The sequence below is a fragment of the Rhinolophus sinicus genome, chromosome 2 (genome assembly GCF_057876585.1).
Source record: "Rhinolophus sinicus isolate RSI-liver-muscle chromosome 2, RSI-T2T, whole genome shotgun sequence".
Taxonomy (NCBI): Eukaryota; Metazoa; Chordata; class Mammalia; order Chiroptera; family Rhinolophidae; genus Rhinolophus; species Rhinolophus sinicus.
In genome coordinates, this window is record NC_142502.1 from 62048201 (window position 1) to 62067921 (window position 19721).

At 45.8% G+C, this 19721-nt stretch overlaps 1 protein-coding gene across 1 annotated transcript in view; it reads left to right on the forward strand.

Moving 5' to 3' along the window:
* The window catches only part of GABRR2 (gamma-aminobutyric acid type A receptor subunit rho2), a 34918-nt gene extending 15712 nt beyond the window's left edge, over positions 1–19206 (forward strand). The window contains exons 3-9 of the mRNA XM_019743242.3: positions 5429–5496; positions 6960–7183; positions 7964–8046; positions 8245–8385; positions 13465–13617; positions 14730–14926; positions 15672–19206. Coding sequence (XP_019598801.3) covers positions 5429–5496; positions 6960–7183; positions 7964–8046; positions 8245–8385; positions 13465–13617; positions 14730–14926; positions 15672–15983 — 1178 coding nt within the window. The 3' untranslated portion in view covers positions 15984–19206. The remainder of the gene's footprint in view (positions 1–5428; positions 5497–6959; positions 7184–7963; positions 8047–8244; positions 8386–13464; positions 13618–14729; positions 14927–15671) is intronic.
* Positions 19207–19721: the final 515 nt, after the last annotated feature.

The window sequence follows — 19721 nt, forward strand, 5'->3', positions numbered from 1 at the left end:
AATCCAAACTGTATAGACGGGAGGTAAAGGAGAAATATAGTGTCATCATGGATCCTTTTGGATTATATCCAAGGAGTTGGTCAGGATGGTCAGGAAGAATGATGGCAATAAAGTAGGTGAGGTTCTCCAACCAAAATACTATTGATCTTAGGACAAATACGTGGGGTTTTTTTGAGCTGTTATTATGCATCAGGCAGGGTCTGTGGCACTTGGGGACGCAGTGGTGAGCAAAACCACTGAGTTTTCACCCTCTAGTGGGGGAGACCCATGTTAATGAAATCCTCACATCAAGAGGTCAAATAGTGAGAGCTGCTGGAAAGGAAAGGCCAGGAACTGTGGGGTGGGCACAGCAGGGTCTGGTGGTGATGGGCACAGCCAATTATGGTCATGGGTGCAAGGGAACAGCTGCCCCGAGGAGCCAGTGACGAGAAACACCAAGGAGCCACACCAGCCTGGGAAGCTCATGCTACTGGAGTCCTTTACATTCAATTGCTTTGCCTGAAACAACAGATTGTTCTCAAGGAGCTAACAGTCTCCTAGGGAAACAGATAAATGACAAGGTGCGATCGAGTGTCACAGAAGCAAAGTAGGATGCCTCTACTGATCGCTTCTACTAAGGGAGTGGTCACTTCTGCCTGGAAAGAGGATGCAAGAAGCTTTCATCCAGGAGGCGATGCTCACAATGAGTCTGGAAAGATGTGCAGAGCATGAGCCCAGCAGGCAGAAGAAGGAGGACGAGCTAAGGAGAGGGTGCTCAGATAAGAGTGAAGCGTGTCATGGGAGTATGAGTGGCCCCGTGTGGCTGCACGGTATCGTGTGTGTGTGTGTGTGTGTGTGTGTGAAGATAGGGAGGGGACATGGAGAGACAAGGCTGGTTCATAGGGCAGGAGCAGCCCTGTGAAGGCTGTGCTGTGTTTGGCTTCTCAGCAGCACAGCCCAGACTGAGGAATGACAGGACGAGGCATGTGCTTTAGAAAGTTCACTGTGGGCCTGTGGGAAGGATGCTGGAGTGGTCAGGCATGGATGCTGGACAATGGCCAAACATGTCAGCAATGGTCCAGACCAGAGTTGATGGGAAGATTAAGCTAAGGCTGTAGAAAGAAGTGGATGTGTGTGTCGGGGGGTCGGGGGGGGGGGGTAATCTGCGAGCTGCTAAGCATCTGACCAGGGGCAGATGGGGCACTGGCTGGGCCTGTCGTGCCTTCCCCCATGTCAGCTCCCAGAGTGCAGGAGAACCCTTCCTATGATAAATTCAACCCACAAAAGGCTGAATTTAGGAGAGAAGGCAGGAAATGCTGGCTCATATGCTTCTTTGAGTATCACTGGGCACTCGTGAGAGGTGCAATTCTCAGGCCTCACCCTACGCTTCCTGAACCAGAAACTGGGGGTGGGGCCCAGACACCTGGGTTTTCACAAGCCCTGCAGTGAGGCTGATCCACACTCAAGTTTGAGAACTACGGGAGGCCTGACCTTTAAGGAGACATCTAAAAGTGAGATTTTACAATGTCTCATGCCCTGGTGTCCATTTTCCTTGTGCTGTCAAGCTCTTCCACTCTGTCACCTCTACCAGCTGTCCCCACTTCCTACCTATCCCCCTCCTGCCCCATTGCACTTGTGCAGTCAAGGAGTCTGTCTGGACCTGGGCTTCCCAGACCTCTCCAAAAGCCACCCGCCTCTATTGAAACGCCCTCCCTCTGTGGTCTGTGACACAGCTCTTCTCTGGCTCTTTCTCTGAGGTCCTTGGGCACCTTCTCCTTCCTGCAGACACTCAGCCCCTCCCATAACAAGCTGTTCCTTTAAAGTTGATGATGACTGAGCCTGACTTCTGACCCAAACTCTAATTGCCTAATTGTTGTTAAAGTCTAAAAGAAGTCTCCACTGGATATCTAACCAATTTCTTAAATTTAACATCCCCAAACAGACTCGTTGAGTTGGGGCCCAGCCCTTCCCAGCCTCCTATCCTGCAGGAGAATGGTGAATTTCCACCTGGGCTAAGGAATTTACCTTAACATTTCTGCTGAAAACTAAATGCTTAAATGTTCAGCATTTCTGAATTACCAAGTTGAACAATATTTGTTTGTTAACTGGAGCATTTAGTCCATTTACATTTATTGAATAATTTATATATTGGATTTAAATCTATCATCCTATGTCCTTTTTATTGTCTAACCTATACTATGTTCTTTTTTTATTTTCCTTTCTTTCTGTTGGATTGATTATTTTTGGTTATTCCTATTTTAGTTTTGAAAATACTGATTCTTACTATTTTTGGTGTTTTCCCAGAAAACAATATGAATCCCTGACTTATCCGACCAGTATGTTAATTGACTACTTTTACTCTTCTCCAGAACAATGCAATGACCTCAGAATACTTTCAATTCATTTATACCCTTCCACACGTAAATGTTATTTTTGTTTAGTTTTTTTCAACCCCACAATACATTATGAATATTATTTTACATAGTCAATGTTCACCTAAAATTATGCATGTATTTATCATTTTTGTTGTTCTTTATTCATTCTTGCATGCCCAGCTTTCCTTCCAGGATCATGTTCCTTCTGTTTGAAAAGCATCTTCATTTAGGGCAGAATGCTTGTTGACAAATTCTCTCAATTTAAGTTTGTCTGAAAATTCTCACATTAATTCTTGAAGAGTCAGTGGGGAAGAAATAGCATATATATTAATTTCAAAAATGGATAAGTCCCTAACGTGTGCTTTCCTGTACCATGTGAGGAGAAATAATGACAGGAAGGCTAGGAACCAAGCAAAGCCCTTGGCTAAACATGTATTTCCCTTATGTTGCCTTGAATTGGTCACCCACTGGCCGTACCACCTGAAATTACACCCATGACTTCAGATCCCTCTCTTAAAGCAGAAAAACTCACAGCTATGTTAAGGAGTCAAGGCATAAATCCCTCATTAGTTTAACTGTTTTCTTTCTAACACCTATAGGACTCAGTCCCACTCAAAACATAAAGTTGTTTACAGAAGGATAAAACCCAGCAATTTGGAAGAATTTCTCCCAGTTTGGAAAGGGCCATAAAATGGAGCATTCAGGAGAGCCTGAGAGACTTAGCCTTTCTCCTAAGGTAGGTCAAAGGTGTAGGTCAAAGGTGAGGTAGGTCAAAGGTGAAGGTCAACTCCATTGTGCTCAAACCAAGGAGGGCAGGGCCCTTGGTTCTGCTCAAGCTTGAGGTGCAAGAATATCACTCTAGCACCTGCTGAACACACAGATTGTTTAACTCCAACAGCCCAGGTTCCTGAGAACTTGACCTGCCCTCCCACGTGGCCACACCTTCCGAGCATTGACACCAACCATCCTCACAGGCTTTATCAAATTTCTCTCAGAAAGGCGGCTGGAGCTAGAACAGACACAGTAACAGGCAGCAAGCAAACTGATATGTTTTATCTGGAAAATATCCTTCCCCAAAACCAGCTCCTGGTCAAACACTGAGTGTATTATCTGAAAACCAGGCCACGAAGTGGGTCCAAAGAGGGTCAGGCCTATATTCTTTCTTCCCGTGGGCTCCTAGAACACTAGCTGTTGTAGGTGACATGGTGAGTGGGTAGAGTACAGCATACCTTCCTGGACAAGCAGCACGACCAGGGCTTAAAAGCTTGGACTCTGGGCTGTTTTAATATCTCAGGTTAACAAAGGGTCCAGAGGATGAGGAAATTAACTAGCCCCACTTCCCCGATGGCCATGTTGGTAGCACACAGCCCTGTGCAAGGGTGCAGGGTCTGGGTACCTGGATTGGGGCCTGGACAGGCTGTTGGCAGACTCTCCCTCGTGTGGCAAGGTCCCCAGGAGAGACAGGCAGACCAGTCAGGCCTCAGGAGCGGTCCTCCTCTCCACACGGAACATCCCACTTCTGGCACCTTCAAAGCACCCCTGGAGCCTGGAATAAGAAGAGAATATGGCTGTTAAAGCAGAGATTTCTCTTGGGTCCTGAACTACGCCATCAGTTGAGGAACACAGAAAAGAAAAAGATCAGCTTACACCGTGATTTTTCTGAGAGGGAAAAAGTAAAAACAAAAAGATAAAGCCCTGGACTCATTTGCTTTCTTGTTTAAGAACACAGAAAATATCCACTAAATCCCACTAGTAATAAATAAAATGCTTCCATTCTATTGGGATCAGCCCAAACAGCAAATCTTTAATGGTGGGGTTGCAAGTACTAACAAGCCTGTGGGGGAGGCCTGGAGGGAGTCAGGGAGCTCATCCAATGCCCTGGGCCACCTGCACGAGGATGCCCGCTCCTACATTTGGGCTGAAACATGACTGAGCTTTCTAGTTCCTATGCCATGTCAGCGTCTCGGATCTTCCTTCTCTGCCCATGGCCCAAGTCTTGGTCCTTTCCAGACCATCTGATTCCCTAAGACCCAGACTCCTTCTGCCACCCGAAGGTTCTCCCCTCTCAGACCACCACTGGTCAGGGTTTTGGGGTCCTGCACTCCCTGGCCGGGGCGCAGAGGACCCAGGGCAGCGGGGCTGGCCTCTGCATGCTGTCCTCTCCCCAGTAGGCCCAGCCCAGCTGCCACCTGATTCACTCAGAGACATTTTTTGCCTGTGAGTATAAGAACATTCATTAACATGTATGACAGAGACACGGTTTTGGTTTTCCCCATTCTAGGTTTTTAAAAAAATATTAAAATCTCAAAAAGCCAGAAGCGCAATATACAAAAAAGTACACAAGTTGTAAGTGTACAGTCTACTAAGTTATTACAAAGTGAACCTACCAATAATGTAACCATCACCCAGACCAAGAAACAGAACAGGAACCTGCAGATAAACATGGTTTTAGAAATCTTGTCACAGACCAGATGAAACGGAGTGTCAGGCTTCTGTGCTATGTATGTATTCTCATCCTTCTCATCTGACGTGTTCTGAAAGGATTTCAAAATCTCCTACAGTGTCGTCTTTTGCTGTGATCTAACTGGCACAGAGATCTTGTCTCACACCCAACTATCTGTTAGGTGCTCTGTATATAGAGTGTGAATGAATGAATCCAGCCCTGGACACGCAGCTGTCCCAACCCACTTCAGAGGCCTTGAACCTCATTCTTAGCCCTCATTCTGTCCTTTTTAGATGTCACAGGAGGACAAATGACCAGGGTCTCCACTTAAGCAGCAGAGCAACCTTAGTACCTCTATCCGACAGAAACAGCCCTGGGATTACAAAATAGGAATCCAGCTATTCAACTCATGCAATAGGCATGGATTACACATCCACCTTGGCCCAGGAAAGGCACATAAGGCAGACACAGTCCCTGCCCTCATGGAGAACGCCTAGGCACCCAACACATCAGGAAGTCGCAAGAAAACCTCATAGCATTTGAACCACTGCGTCACTCCTGCTCCAGTCTGTCTCCCAGCCTGGTGGTGGAGCGGAATGATCCTTAACCAACCATCTTTGCTCTTCTGCAGGCCCTGCCATTCCAGTGGGGGTGGACGTGCAGGTGGAGAGCCTGGACAGCATCTCGGAAGTGGACATGGTGCGTAGAGCCCTTGGGGGGGCAGCCTACAAGGTGGGCTCTCCAGGCTAAGTTCTATGAGAGCCTGTGGCTGGTGGGGCTGCACTGGTGCAAGCTGTGCCTGGGTAGCAGGAGCCAGAGCTGGAGGGAATAAAACTGGGCCTTGGGATCTGGCCCAGGTGCTGTAAAATCTAGAGCAGGGGTTATCAAACTTTAGGGGTAAAAATAACATGGGGAGTTGGTTCAATGCAGATTCCTGGGTTTCCCTCCCCCCCTAGACTTTATGATTCAATCTCTGGAAATGAGGCCCCTCACATTACACTTTGAACACACTCCTTAAGTGATTTGTGTGGTCAGATGAACTACACTTGGAGGAGAACAGATTGAAATTCTGCAGTTCTTTAATCTCCAATGCCTGCAGTGAGCAGAGCTGCCCTACATGTTCCTTGGCAGTGCCCCAAAAGATCAGGCGGTGAGGCAAGGCTCTTTGAAGAATGTTTCAGCTGAGACCTGCAGAATCGCAAGGAGACAGCCAGGGGAAGGGCCAGAGCAAGAGCACAGAGAAGAACAGGAAGTTTACAAACAGAGTGACACACAAAATGGGGAAAAAGATGGGGTTGGAGATGTGGGGTCCCCTCCAGGGGACAGCCAGGAGGGGGTATGGGTGTGGTGACAGAACAGAAATGGGTGCTATGCTCTGAACGCACCCATCACCATGCATCTTTGCACCTTTCCTCTACTTACTCCCAGAAGAGGATCTGTTGGGCACTTATTTACTCATTTGCACTTGTGTCTTATCTCTGGCTGTGGCATAAGGGCCAAACTCTTGGTTTAAGGCATTAACTATGCAGGCGAGAAGACGCTTTTTAACAGGATAAACTTTCAGGCTGAAATTATAGTAGGTATGCAGCTGCCCACCCTTCACCTGATCATCCCCCTGATTTTTCCATCTTGCAAATATTTATTAAGTACCCACTGTGTGCCTTGCCAGGCATTAAACTAGAGCCTGGGGATTCAATGGTAGGCAGGACACAATTCTACTTTCAAAGATCTTATAAGTCCAATGATAGAAACCGTCCTAAATGGGACACTTGCCTGTCCAGGTTTCTGGAAGTGTCCACTAAGCTGAAATTGGATAGTTAGCCAGTAAGGAGCCATGAGTGTAAAGGTCTAGGTAAGAGAAAGAGCAGGGTACTGGGGAAATCCCACCCTGCTGCCCCCAGGCCAGGCTGTCAGTATTACAGCTGTAGTTTTCATTTGCAAAGCCTGAAGGATGGGCTGCACAGTCTCCTGGCTCCAACCTCATGACACACAAAAATAAGCACTTCTGTTTTTCTATCACCATTGCCTCAGCCATCGTCCTGCAGAACTGTCACCTTTGACGCTGAGCCTGAGGTGTCCGTTGAGGTGGTGGATGAGGGGTTGACTGTAAGGAAGGAAGCTTTCTAAGGCCTTTCTGTCTGATCTTGGCCTGGCTCCCACAGGACTTCACCATGACCCTGTACCTGCGGCACTACTGGAAGGACGAGAGGCTGGCCTTCCCCAGCACCAACAACAAGAGCATGACCTTTGACGGCCGGCTGGTAAAAAAGATCTGGGTCCCTGACGTCTTCTTTGTTCACTCCAAAAGGTCATTCACCCACGACACCACCACTGACAACATCATGCTGAGGGTGTTCCCAGATGGGCACGTGCTGTACAGCATGAGGTAACTGCCCACGGGTCATGGTTTCTTCGTCCAGTGCCATCCTAATACGTGTCCTCGGTCTCTTTGGCCCTGAAGAGTTTGTCACTGAGGTTGATTCTGTGGGCTCCATGGGATGGCATGAGTTATCTGATGACAGAACTCTCTAAGATGAAATGGCCACCGTCGTAGCTGGTGACTTCCCTGTCGTTGGGGTTCTTAAGCCTGGGTTAGGAGACATTTGAGCCTCAATGAATTGTGGGAGATAATGACCTTCTATGTACCTTCTATCCGAGAGCCTACAATGCTAGTTTACTGGTAACAAATATTTACAAATACAACAATAGCTACTGTTTATTGAGTGCTTGCTGCAGATTGGCTTCTGGGCTAACTTGAGTGATTACACTGTCTTATTCCTTATCTTCCTGGCCTACTTGTATAGTTCACCAGAATTAGAAGCTAATAGCCTTGGGTTGGAGGGGCAGAGGTGATAGTGGTAAAGGGAGCATAACCTCCCAGGCATCTCTGAGGGAAGTGGATTGAGGGCTGAGAGCAGTGCCCAGAAAAAGGTGCAGGTGAGCCATTAGCAGGCAGCACCCTCGGTAGCCAGGACCCGGGCAGAACACCAATAATATCTCGTACAGAAGACAAAGGTAAAAGTTAAGGGCCTGTAACTTAGATACCTGGGTTTCCAAACTTCTGAAACAGACACGAGGTGGCAGCTGCTGTTGGTCAGGTGTGTGTTCTTCCTTGCTCTGAGTAATAACCAGCTGCATGAGCCAACACGCGTGTTTGGGTTTCTAGGATTACGGTCACCGCCATGTGCAACATGGACTTCAGCCACTTTCCCCTGGACTCCCAGACCTGTTCTTTGGAGCTGGAAAGCTGTAAGTATCAGTATTCCTCATGGCAAATCTTTGCCTTACTCCCTCTCCGATCTTTGTGTCATTTTAGTAACCATGAGGCAGAGTACGGCCTGCCAGGGTGAAGACCTATTCACTCCCAGGCTGGCGTAGGATTTTCCTGTTGCTTCACCTTGCATCAGAAGAAAGGAGTCAAATTAACTTATTTTCTTTTCCTCGAAGACGCATATACAGATGAGGATCTGATGCTATACTGGAAGAATGGGGACGAATCCCTGAAAACAGATGAGAAGATCTCCCTGTCTCAGTTTCTGATTCAGAAATTTCACACCACTTCCAGACTGGCTTTCTACAGCAGCACAGGTAGCTAACTTTTGCCGTGGTCTGATGCAAATGAAGAAGAAAACGCATTAGAATTCTTCTTCAGCCTTAATGTAATGAAAAAAACATTCTTCTTACTAAAATAATTCATAGTCCTCCAAAACATAAACAGAACTTAAAGAGTAAAAAAGTTGCTGCCCTCTGAAATCCCACGGCCAAAGCTCATCATTTCTAATAATTTAGCAAACATCTTTGCAGACATCTTGCTTTAATTATGTAATTTCACAAATGTGGGGACATAGTTACATGCTGTTCAATAATCTGATTCATTTGAATTAATGATATGGGCAGATGGCTTTCCCAGACAATGTATTTATGACCTATATTTAGATCTATAGATTCATTTTTAATGCTGGTGTAACATCTTCTTGGCCCCTGGGTCATGTTTGAAGTTTTGAGAGTATCCGTTTGCCTTCTCTAATCTCTTCTCTAATCTCTTAGCTCTTCTCTAATCTCACCATTAGCTCTTCGTGTTAGTTTCCTAGGACTATCATAAAAAAGTGCCACAAACTGGGTGCTTGAAACAACAAATGTATTTGCTCGCATTACTGGAGGCCATGCTCCTTCTGAAGGATCCGGAGAGGAAATCTTCTCTGCCTCTTACTAGTTCCTGGTGGCTGCCACATCACTCCAATCTCTGCCTCCACTGGCACATGGCATTCTCCCTGTGTCTCTGTGTCTTCATAAGGTGTTGTCTCTGTGTATCTAGGTCCAAATTTCTCTCTTCTCTAAGGACACCAGTCATTGGATTATGGCCCTCTGAATCAAATATGACCTCACCTTATCTTGATTACATGTGCAAAGATCTTATTTGAAAATCAGGTCAGGTTCACAGGTACTGAGAATAAGGACTTCAACATATCTTTCTGGGGGACACAATTCAACCCACAGCAGCTCTACAGTACCTGCGGGACCCTCAAGGATCTCTCATTTTATCACCCTTTTTCCCAGTGCTGAGACGCCCAGGCCCTTCTGTGGGAAGATTTTGTAGTACTGTCTGCCCCTGCATGGCCTCCATCTCCCCATGCACCTGCCCTCTCCCACACCCCTCTGTCTACAACATCAAACACTGGAAAAGAGTGAGCCCAGCCAATGTTGTGTGGGTGTTGGGATTGCCTAAACCTGCTTCACTTTATATCCACAATGCTCACCCTCATCCCTATCTTTTCTTTCACGCTGATCTGTATTGCCACACAATTTTCTCCTAGATTCTTGGCAAGTTCAAATAAACTCTCTTTCTAAAACCATTATTAAGGGTGTCTTATATAGGTTTTATTATGTGCCACTGTTTTGAGTACTTTATATAAATTAACTGATTTCTACCCAACAAACCTCTGGTGTAGATGTTATCCTCGGTTTACAGAAAACTGACACTAGAAGGAATTGTTCATTGAAATTACACAGATGCTAAGTGGCCAGGAAATCTGCCTTAGTCACTATGTACACCCCTCTTAGATGTTTTCTATGTTGGAATAGCATGCTCGTTTTTTGTTTGTTTATTTGTTTTGTTCCCCATTTGAACCTTTCTGGAGTCCAGATTAAAATGCATCTCTGCACCCATTATTACTATGTATCAACAAGCGGGTGTATCATCCCACCCCACAGGGTCTGTGATCTCACCCGAGAGTGCTCTGTTTAGAACATGGAGTGTACATGTTCATAGCTCCTAGTTCCTTCCTTGTGTTTCCAAGGCAACTCTCCCTGGTTTCCTTAGACAGAAGGAAAGAAAGGATAATAGAATAGTCTTTCATGAAATAAAAGCAGCTCTTAGCCCTTCCAGAAAGACCCTGCGCAAACCTAAGGAACAATGTGATTTGCTTCATGGATGCCAATTTAAGCTGATGAGATTGGACAAAGATTGTAGGATGAATAAATGTTTAGCAGTTTCTGTCATATTTGAAGATCACTTTCTATTTATCCACTCCACTAAAAGCTCCTGCCTCATTCAAACAACTCATGGGCCTACACAGCAACCACATATCAAGCTTATCTGACCCATCCTACTGTTTCATCCTCTCCCTATGGACCCAACCCTTCCCCAGTACTACCTTTTCACTCCAGGCAAATGGCTTTTGTCCCCTCAGCAGCATTTCTGCCGTGCAGCCTGAGGTCCACTTGCATCCAAACCACCAGAGGAGTGCATTTAATAAGCAGATTTCTGGGCCCCACTGCAGCTACTGCGTCAGTATCTTAGGTGGTAGAACCCAGGAATATGCATGTTTAATGCATGATGTTTATGCACATCAAAGTTTAAAGACCATTGCTTTTAGCCAATGTGGTTCTCCAAGCACAGTGCTCAGACCAGCAGCATTAGTATCACCTGGGAACTGTCGAAGATGGAGCCCAGCGATCTGTCTTAACAAGTCCTCCAGGGATAGTGTCCATAGATTGCTGGGCCCATCCCTCACATTTCCTCTGCAGTAGGTCCCATTGGGCCCTGAGAATTTGCATTTCTAACTAGTTCCCAGTGATACCCTTGCTGTTGGTCCAGGAACACCACTTTGAGAACCACTGCTCTAAGTCAATGTTTCTCAACACTGGCAGCACATTAGAATGACCTGGGGAACCACTTTGTTATTGCTGGCTAGTCCTTTTTTTCTTGTGGTAAAATATATATATATATGGCCAAAAAAATGTATACACATTTTAAGAGATGTTAACACTTTGGTCAATGTTGCTCAAGCAGCAGTTCACCATAATTAGAAGAGCCTGGACACTGATGGTAACCACTTTGAGCACCTCTTGTAATTGCAGAAGTCAAACGTGACTTGTATTCATCTTTTGTTATCAGTATATATTGAGTATTGCAATTTTAATAGTTTTTTCCTTTCTTAAAATGTGTATACATTTTTTGGCACCCTCTGGTGTGTGTGTGTGTGTGTGTGTGTGTGTGTGTGTGTAACACAAAATTTATCATTTTAGCCATTTTTAAGTGTTCAATTCACTGGCATTAATTACATCCACACTGTTGTGCAACCATCATGATTATCCATTTCCAGAGCTCGGTCATCATCACAAACAGAAACTCTGCACCCATTAAAAAATAACTCCCCATGCCTCCCTCCTCTAGCCCCTAGGAACCTCTATTCTATTTCTGTCTCTATGAATGTGACTATTCTAGGTATTGCACATAAGTGAAATCATTTAATTGTCCTTTTATGACTGCCTATTTCACCCATCATAATGGTTTTAAGGTTCATCCATGTTGAAGCATGAGTAAGAATTCCTTTCCTTTTTAAGGCTGAATAATATTCTATTGTGTGGATTATATGTATCCATTCATCTGCAGATAGACAGTGAGTTGTTTCCCCCTGTTGGCTGTTGTGAACAGTGCTGCTATGAACCTGGGGCATTTTTAAAACATGCCTATGCCGAGGCTTCACCCCAGACCAGTTAAGTCAGAATCTCTCTGGGATAGGGCTTTGCAGAGAAGCAGAGCTCCCAGGGGTCTTCTTGTGCAGCCAGGCTGAGAGTCACTGTCCTCAGCCTGCAGCGCTTGCTCCTGTCTCTGAGCCTCTCCTCTTCCTGTCCACTTGTCCAGCTTACACTCACCTCCTCCAGGAGGTCTTTCTTAATTATCCCAGACAACAGTCATTCAGGTCTCTTTTTCCAAAACCTAAAGCACCACTGCTTCTACAGATGGACACTTTAGCACTTGAATATACACTGTTCTATGTCTTGGGCACTATCATCCTGTGGGACTTCCATGCAGTTCCTTGAAAATCCCTGAGGGTGGGAACCAAGATCTAGATCTCTCTATCCCCTTCAGGCCCTAGCAGTGTTCACACTTAGAGGCCCTCAGGGGCTACTGCTGAATTGAAAAGATATTGTGTGAGAGCAGCCCTGGACTGGGCATTGGAGACCCAGGCTCTGACCCAATTTCATCCTGACCGAGGCCGAAGTCTTAGACATGCGTCTAGGAGTCTCCTCATGTCCCAAATAAGAGAGTTAGTGTGGGGTGGCTTTCAAGTATTTACATAACACCATTGCGACATTTGTCTGCATACCCCCCATGCTGTCATCAACTTAATTTTTTTCTTTAAGTCAACTCCCCTCTTATCCTTGATTTTGAAAAGGAATTTTACATCACTATACTCAATGGGAAACTGGTCTCATTTGCCATAAATAGAAGATGACTTTAATAATAACAAATGTAATGAACACAAGCAAAAAAGTATCCACCTCTGTACCCCTGAAATCATCTTGTTGTATACCATTGTGTGTAGCCCACACTTTGAGACACAGAGTGAGACCATCTCTGTGTTGTAACGTTTTCGGGTAAGGCCGGGCTGAGATGGGGGTGGGGTGGGTGTGCACACAGCTTCCGTCTATGGTACATGTTCACACTGTCCTTGACACCATCTTTGGTCCCAGTGGTGGGGATCATTTGAAACCTTACCATTTCAATTATTTTTATAACCATGAATCGGTGATTCTCAAATTGTCATAATGAAATAGATAATATCTATATCCTCAGCCCCCCGAGGAATGAGCAAATGGTAAATAACTTGCACAAGATGAATGGAGTGTATGAAGTAGAACTGATATCAGATTTCAGAATCACGTGAATGCCCTATTTCTTCTTGCGATGAATGTGGCGATTGACTGAGCTGACCAATCCCGCAATAACAGGGACAGTGACAAGAGCCCAGCTCTGCTGGCTCCTGCCTCAGTGGTATTGGCTTCAACAAAATAGAACCAGCCCAACTTCTTATGCTCCTGAGCAGCGAGTCACCCAGGAAATGTTGCTGTGGATTGCAAACAACAAACACCAAACAACTAAACCTCAATTTAGTTCTACCTTTCCCCAAAATGCTGTGAAGAGAAGGTAGATGATACTGAATAAAACAGTGAATGCACTATTTACTGGTGAGATATTTATTTAAAGGAGAAAGGGCTTAGATTTTGGAAAGGAAATGTATTATATTAAGTCACGTGGCTATTCATGTTTAACTTTCTGCTGAAGATGAGAGCAATGTCAGGACAGGAAGGTTCCCGGGGGCAGGGGTTTGTTTTTGCTTCTCAGACGAAACCTCACTGCCTTCTTCCTGTGCCCCCCAGGCTGGTACAACCGTCTGTACATTAACTTCACGCTGCGTCGCCACATCTTCTTCTTCTTGCTCCAAACCTATTTCCCTGCCACCCTGATGGTCATGCTGTCCTGGGTGTCCTTTTGGATCGATCGCAGAGCTGTGCCTGCCAGAGTTTCACTGGGTAAAAGCATTTGCTTAAGTGTGGTAGGGTGGTTGTTTTTCCAACTGGTGACTATGTAAAGAAAAAGTAAAACCATTATTCAGAGGTCTTAACTGAGGGTCTGTCACAGTCGGAAGGAAGAAACTTTCCTCCTGCTTCTTATCCTCACCATTCCCGTGCTGCCCTGAGTTTCCTAGGCTACATTATGAAAACCACAGGGAGCTAAAACAGCATCAACGCTGCTTGAATAATGTCAAAAAGATGGAGCCTATTAGGGGTATAGACTTCTATCACCAGCAGTTTTAGAGCTCAGTATTTCAATAAATAAGACACTTCTACAAATGCCAACAACTTATTCTGTAAATACCAGAACTTTCTTTGTTGGCCTTGTTTAGACAGACAGAGTTTGGAGGCAGGGACCATGGTATGCAATTTCTGGGAAGGAGAGGACTGTACTCCCTGGAATCATGGTTTTAGTCCTTTGCAGACCCTGAATTCTGGAGTGAATGTTTACAGCTCATCATTTGGACAAAATCAGGCTGGGCTCTGAGAAATGTGAGGGTTTGACCAGCAAAGCACAGTGAAGAAACTAGCATGATAGGCTTCCAGGAATTTCCCAGTCTTCATAAACGTGACTTAGATGAGGAAGCAGGTGTTCATTCCTTGAGGTTTGGGAAGGTTCCTTTAGAGGTATCTTTTAGTCACCATTTGATTTGATTTTTTTAAGGAGGGCGCAGCTCACAGTGGCCCATATGGGGATCGAACCAGCAACCTTGCTGTTATTAGCACCACACTCTAACCAACTGAGCTAACTGGCCACCCCTAGTCACTGTTTTAAATTCCACGTCTGAACAGATTCTTTCTGGAGCACTGCTGATCTTGTCAGCCACATGACAGAAACCCAGCGTCCGGAGGCACTTAAAGTGAAAGAAGACAAATAGCGAGTTGGCCAGGAGAACAGCCTGGATCCTTCTTCGCACACCTCAAGGGGGTAGAAACATGCCCGGGGAATTTCTCATTAGATTTAAGAGATAAAGAGTGTAAAATGATGACCTAGTGAAATGTGAGCGTGTGTGTGAGGGGGGATAGTTCTGTACCCTCATCAGTGCTAAACTAAAGCTGGATGTTTGCAGGTATCACCACGGTGCTGACCATGTCCACCATCATCACGGGCGTGAACGCCTCCATGCCCCGCGTCTCCTACATCAAGGCCGTGGACATCTACCTCTGGGTCAGCTTCGTGTTTGTGTTCCTCTCGGTGCTGGAGTACGCGGCTGTCAACTACCTGACCACAGTGCAGGAGCGGAAGGAACGGAAGCTGCGGGAGAAGGTGAGTTTAGTTTATTCCCTTGTCTGAGCTTATACTTCGGTGGCATGAGAATTGGGGTAGAGGGTGTTGCAAGTAGAAAAGGGAGAGGTTAACCTAAAAGGAGAAGGACGCATGTTAGAATAGGTTCTAACTTCTACCACAAAAGATCCCAGACAGCAGAAAGCCTTTGGACAAAGACTAGGAGTAGGAAGATTGTAGAGTTTTGTTGGCACAGTTGAACCATTTAAAAACACATTGTAGGCACCACAGCCCTGTAACCTGACATGTCACTTTTTAGAATAAGGACACTCTCCTGCCTAATCAGTTTTTGATTCATGCACAAAGAGGTGGAGTCCCATAACTGAAATCAGAATGGGGGTTTGAAGTCCTGACTCTGACACCAGCTGTGTGACCTCAGGAGAATTGTATAGCCCCTCTGGGTTTTAGTTTTTGCCTCTGCAATTGAGGGTATTTGGAGTAAATCATGGTTCTAGATCATGGCTACATAGTAGAATCACTCAGGGGCTTTAACTTAATCTAGAGGGGAGCGTGGGCAAGTCCATTTTAAAGAGCTTCCCAGGTGATTCTAAGATGCAGCCAGGGTAGAGAATCATTGGGCTAAGTGATTTCTGGGGATCCTTCTAGCTCTGCCTTTCTGTGATTCTGAGTAACCATGGAGCTTTGCTCTCAATTCAGGCCACCTCTTCTGCCCCTCTCACAAGGCCCAAATGTGCCTGACACCTCCCCTTGTGTTTGCTGCTCACAGTTTCCGTGCATGTGTGGAATGCTTCACTCAAGAACCATGATGTTGGATGGAAGCTACAGTGAGTCTGAGGCCAATAGCCTGGCCGGGTACCCAAGAAGCCATGTTCCGACAGAAGAAGAACGGCAAGACAAAATAGTGGTCCACCTGGCCCTGAGCAATGAAGCTAACTCCTCTAGGAAGAAGGGGCTTCTGAAGGGCCAGATGGGTCTTCGCATCTTCCAGAACACCCACGCCATTGACAAATACTCCAGGTTGATATTCCCTGCCTCCTACATATTTTTCAACCTAATTTATTGGTCAGTGTTTTCCTAGGGGCTCTGGGCTGTGCCTGGGAAAGGGCCTAGATATCCATGGGGCCTACCTAGCCAGCCGTCTACACATACACCTGCTGACCACGCTCCCCTCACCAAACAGAGCAGCAGTGCTTGGACCCCCGAGAGCAGTGCCCCCTCCTGGAGGAACCCAGGAGCCCTCCAGTTGCCCTTTCCCCAGTCCAATGAGCTGGCCCTTCATTCATGCTGTGTTATATCCCACTTCATGCCTCTCTGGGGCTGTCTTCTTCTGCTGTTCTTGTGTCTGAACAGGTTTGCAAGATTCCACCCCCCTCGTCCCCTGAGTACAAAAAGACTCAAATAGCCCCTAGATGTTCTGAGGCCCGTATGAAGCCTAGGATGCAGTTGTGAAGGAGAAGGGAAAATAAAGGGCATTCTGCATAGAAGACGGGAAATTAGGATTTAAAATCGGAATAAACATCTGTAAACCCACACAACTGGATTAAACGCCTATCTAAGAAGGAAAAAAGCTCAGATGCCAGACAGGAAATGATTTGCCTGTGTGAGTCTGGCAACTTGCATGGTTTTGCAATATTAGGGGACATTATTCATTCACCCATCCATTCAACCATTCATTAACTATTGAGTATCTACCCTGTGCCAAGTGCTGTGAAAATAAACAAATAGACATCTCTTCTCAGAGACCTCCGCTAAGCCTGTGCCCATTCACATGTGGTAGAAAGTACTTCTGTTCTTTTCCTGCCCTCAATCCCCACTTACTCCACAGACCAGTCTATCTGCTGATTCCTTTTTACTCCTAGGTCCGTCTAGAAAAGCATTTCCTGTCTCCTATGAGGCCCTCATGCAGCCAACTCAATGCTTTTCTCCTGTATGCTCCATGCAGGACGAGCCTAGTGCTGGGGAAAGGGACAGGGACTGGAGAATCAGTGACAGCAGAACTTGGTCTGGGGCAGAAGGAGGCATGGGTCTGCTGTGGAAATTGGCATCACATGCTGTCCTACCTCCCTCTCTGGGCTTCTCCCCTAGCAGGCAGGTGCCCTCAACCATTCCTGTGTCCAAGCCGTGGGCCCTCCCCAGGGGCCCCCCTTATGCCAACGAGAAGTACCCCTCACCTTCGAATGATTTCTCCCTTGGCTTCCACAAGCTAGTGACTCTTTCCTCTAATGCAGCTAAGCTCAGATTAGGAAAGCAATCCGATTTATTGAATCTGCAGTAAGTTGTGAGTGACCATTTCCCTCAACCCTTTTTAGGCATTTGCTAGTTAATGTCAGAGAATCTCTCTGATTAGTAGAATTTCTGGAGGTATAGAGGACTTCCTTTTGAGAAGGGGTCTTTTCTTTAAATCACAGCACTTTGATTAGAAGGCTGTTCTGGGGAAGTAGGTAGGAAATACCCACCTCAGATTTTTTGCTTCCTGAGGAAGTTGTTCTGCCCTTTTCCCCACTGCCCCTGCCACCTTCCTGCTCAAGGTCTGGGTGTCTGGTCCTTTGGACAAGAGTAGGCAAATGGTACAGCAAAAGAAAGAGCGTAACCCTGCCTTAAATCAAGTAATCGCTGGCCTGTGGAGTTTGCTCCACAGCTCATGGTTCCCAGGGATTCTTAGTTCCTGAGGCTTGGAGCACACATGGATACCAGAGCCTCCAGAGGTTTCAAGTCAGAAGCCGCAGCTGCCTGATTCTTTCTCACTTACTCCCTCACCATGATTGACCATACAGTTGCTCTCTGCACCCCAGCTTCTCTGCTCCTTCCCCTGGGTCAGGCCCCACCCATTCCCTCTGTTCCCACATACACTCCTGGTGTGACCGTCATCCCAGACACTGGCTTCACTACTTGACTGCCCATGTTGAGGGCCAGACGTACTATCTCTGGTCACCAGCCCTGATCTGCACTGCGGCCTCCAGCCTACTGGAACAGAAGCTGTGTGATCAGGGCCATGATTCAAGGAGCTGAACGCTCAGTGGGACCAGCTCTGGGCAGCAATATGACATAGATTACCTTGGGCAACTGCAAGTTCAAGCGGTCCCTAAGACCACTCTCGGGTTTAATAATTCACTAGAAGTTCGGGGATTTGGAGAAGAAGAAATGTCCATGCTACATGCACATATAGAAAAAGACATGCTAGATCTGTGCTGTCAAATATAGTAGCCACTACCCATGTATCTATTTAAATTAAAGTTAATAAAACAAAATTCAGTTCCTCAGTTGCATTACCCCATTTCAAGTGCTCTGTTCAGAAGGCATGCCTGGCTAGTGGTTACTGTATTGGACAGTGCAGTCTACACAACCTTTCCACAGTCACAGCAAGTCGTTAGTGCTGCTGTAGCTGAAGGGATCAGTCTGAGTGAAGGCACGAGAGGCAGGAAAGTTTTGGATTGCGGGGTATAGGGTTTGTGGGCAAGTCATCTGTTTCGGCTGGATCCTACACTGTGGGGAGAGGAGGTGAGAGAGCCCCTTTTTCCACCACACTAGGGGTTCGTGGCAGGTCCCCCATGCTAGTGCTAATGAGTACAGCTTACCTTCCAAGGAGTTGTCTGGCTCAAGACCAGTGGATTTCCCAGCCCATACACAAACGAAGAAAGTGCGTAAACAAGGATAATTGGATGGGCCAGGCCATCTGGACTTGTTGAGAAACCTTTATTCTCTAGAGTCTCTCCTAAGCCACAGTGCTGCTCAAAGAATGATAATTATGTTGTTGTTAAATATATCATATTGCTTTGGTTGTCTCACTTAATTTCAACACTGCTCTGCTTCTGCCTACGCGCACGTTGTCTTCATAAACTGAGGCTCATATAACATGGTAGCCTATTGATACTTAAAAAAATAAAGATGTATTTTGACTAGCTTATATATTTAACTGTAGTTAATTCTATAACAAACATACGGGATCATAAGCGGCATTTTATCATGTGAGACTATGACACAATGTCACCATAGTATTTAGTGTTGCCTTGTTGCGTTGTAATCGTCTGCCTCTGCTTCACAGAAAATTAAAGGTAAAGAGGAGACAAGGAGGTAACGGAGGTAAAGGCAGGAAGACAGAGGAAGAAAACGTAATTATTATCAGGGATCATTGAATGATTATTTCACTGAATCTAAGACCGTCAAATGTAAGATGCACCCATATTTTATGTACCACTAAGACAGAAAAAATTCTGCTAATTAAATTATAGCATGCCAATGATTATAAGATGAATCCTGATTTCGCCAATATTAAATTGTGAAAAATATGCATGTTAGAATAAAATAGGTATTATACAAAAACTATTGATCAGACGTACTTCTTTGACACCAAGGAAACAACATTTATTGCACGCTTGTCTTCATGGCCTTATACCCAGGTGGAGGCTGGGGGTGGTGGCAGATGAAGAAATGAATGGAAAACAACTTTCAGTCATTAAGAAGTTTACACTGTAGTGGCTGTGGTTCAAAAGAGGGAGAGATCACAGAATCTGAGGAGTAAATGCTGATTGTAGTAAATTTTGAGCAATGAATAGATATAATTTCAACTAGTAGAAAAGGAGGAGGAGGGATGATAACCTGGCAGAAGGAAAGCTCAGGTATGATCAGGAGACAGTGAACAGACACCCTATCAAATATATAGACGTCTCGGGTTCTCATCCTTCTAGTTTCATGGCCCTGGTGTCAAAGGTCCTTCGAGGTTCATTCCACTTAAAATAAACCTGGGAAGACACTTGACTGGTCTGGTCTGGGTCACGTATGTCAAAGATGATCAAAACTGTGTGTAAGTTTAGAAAGC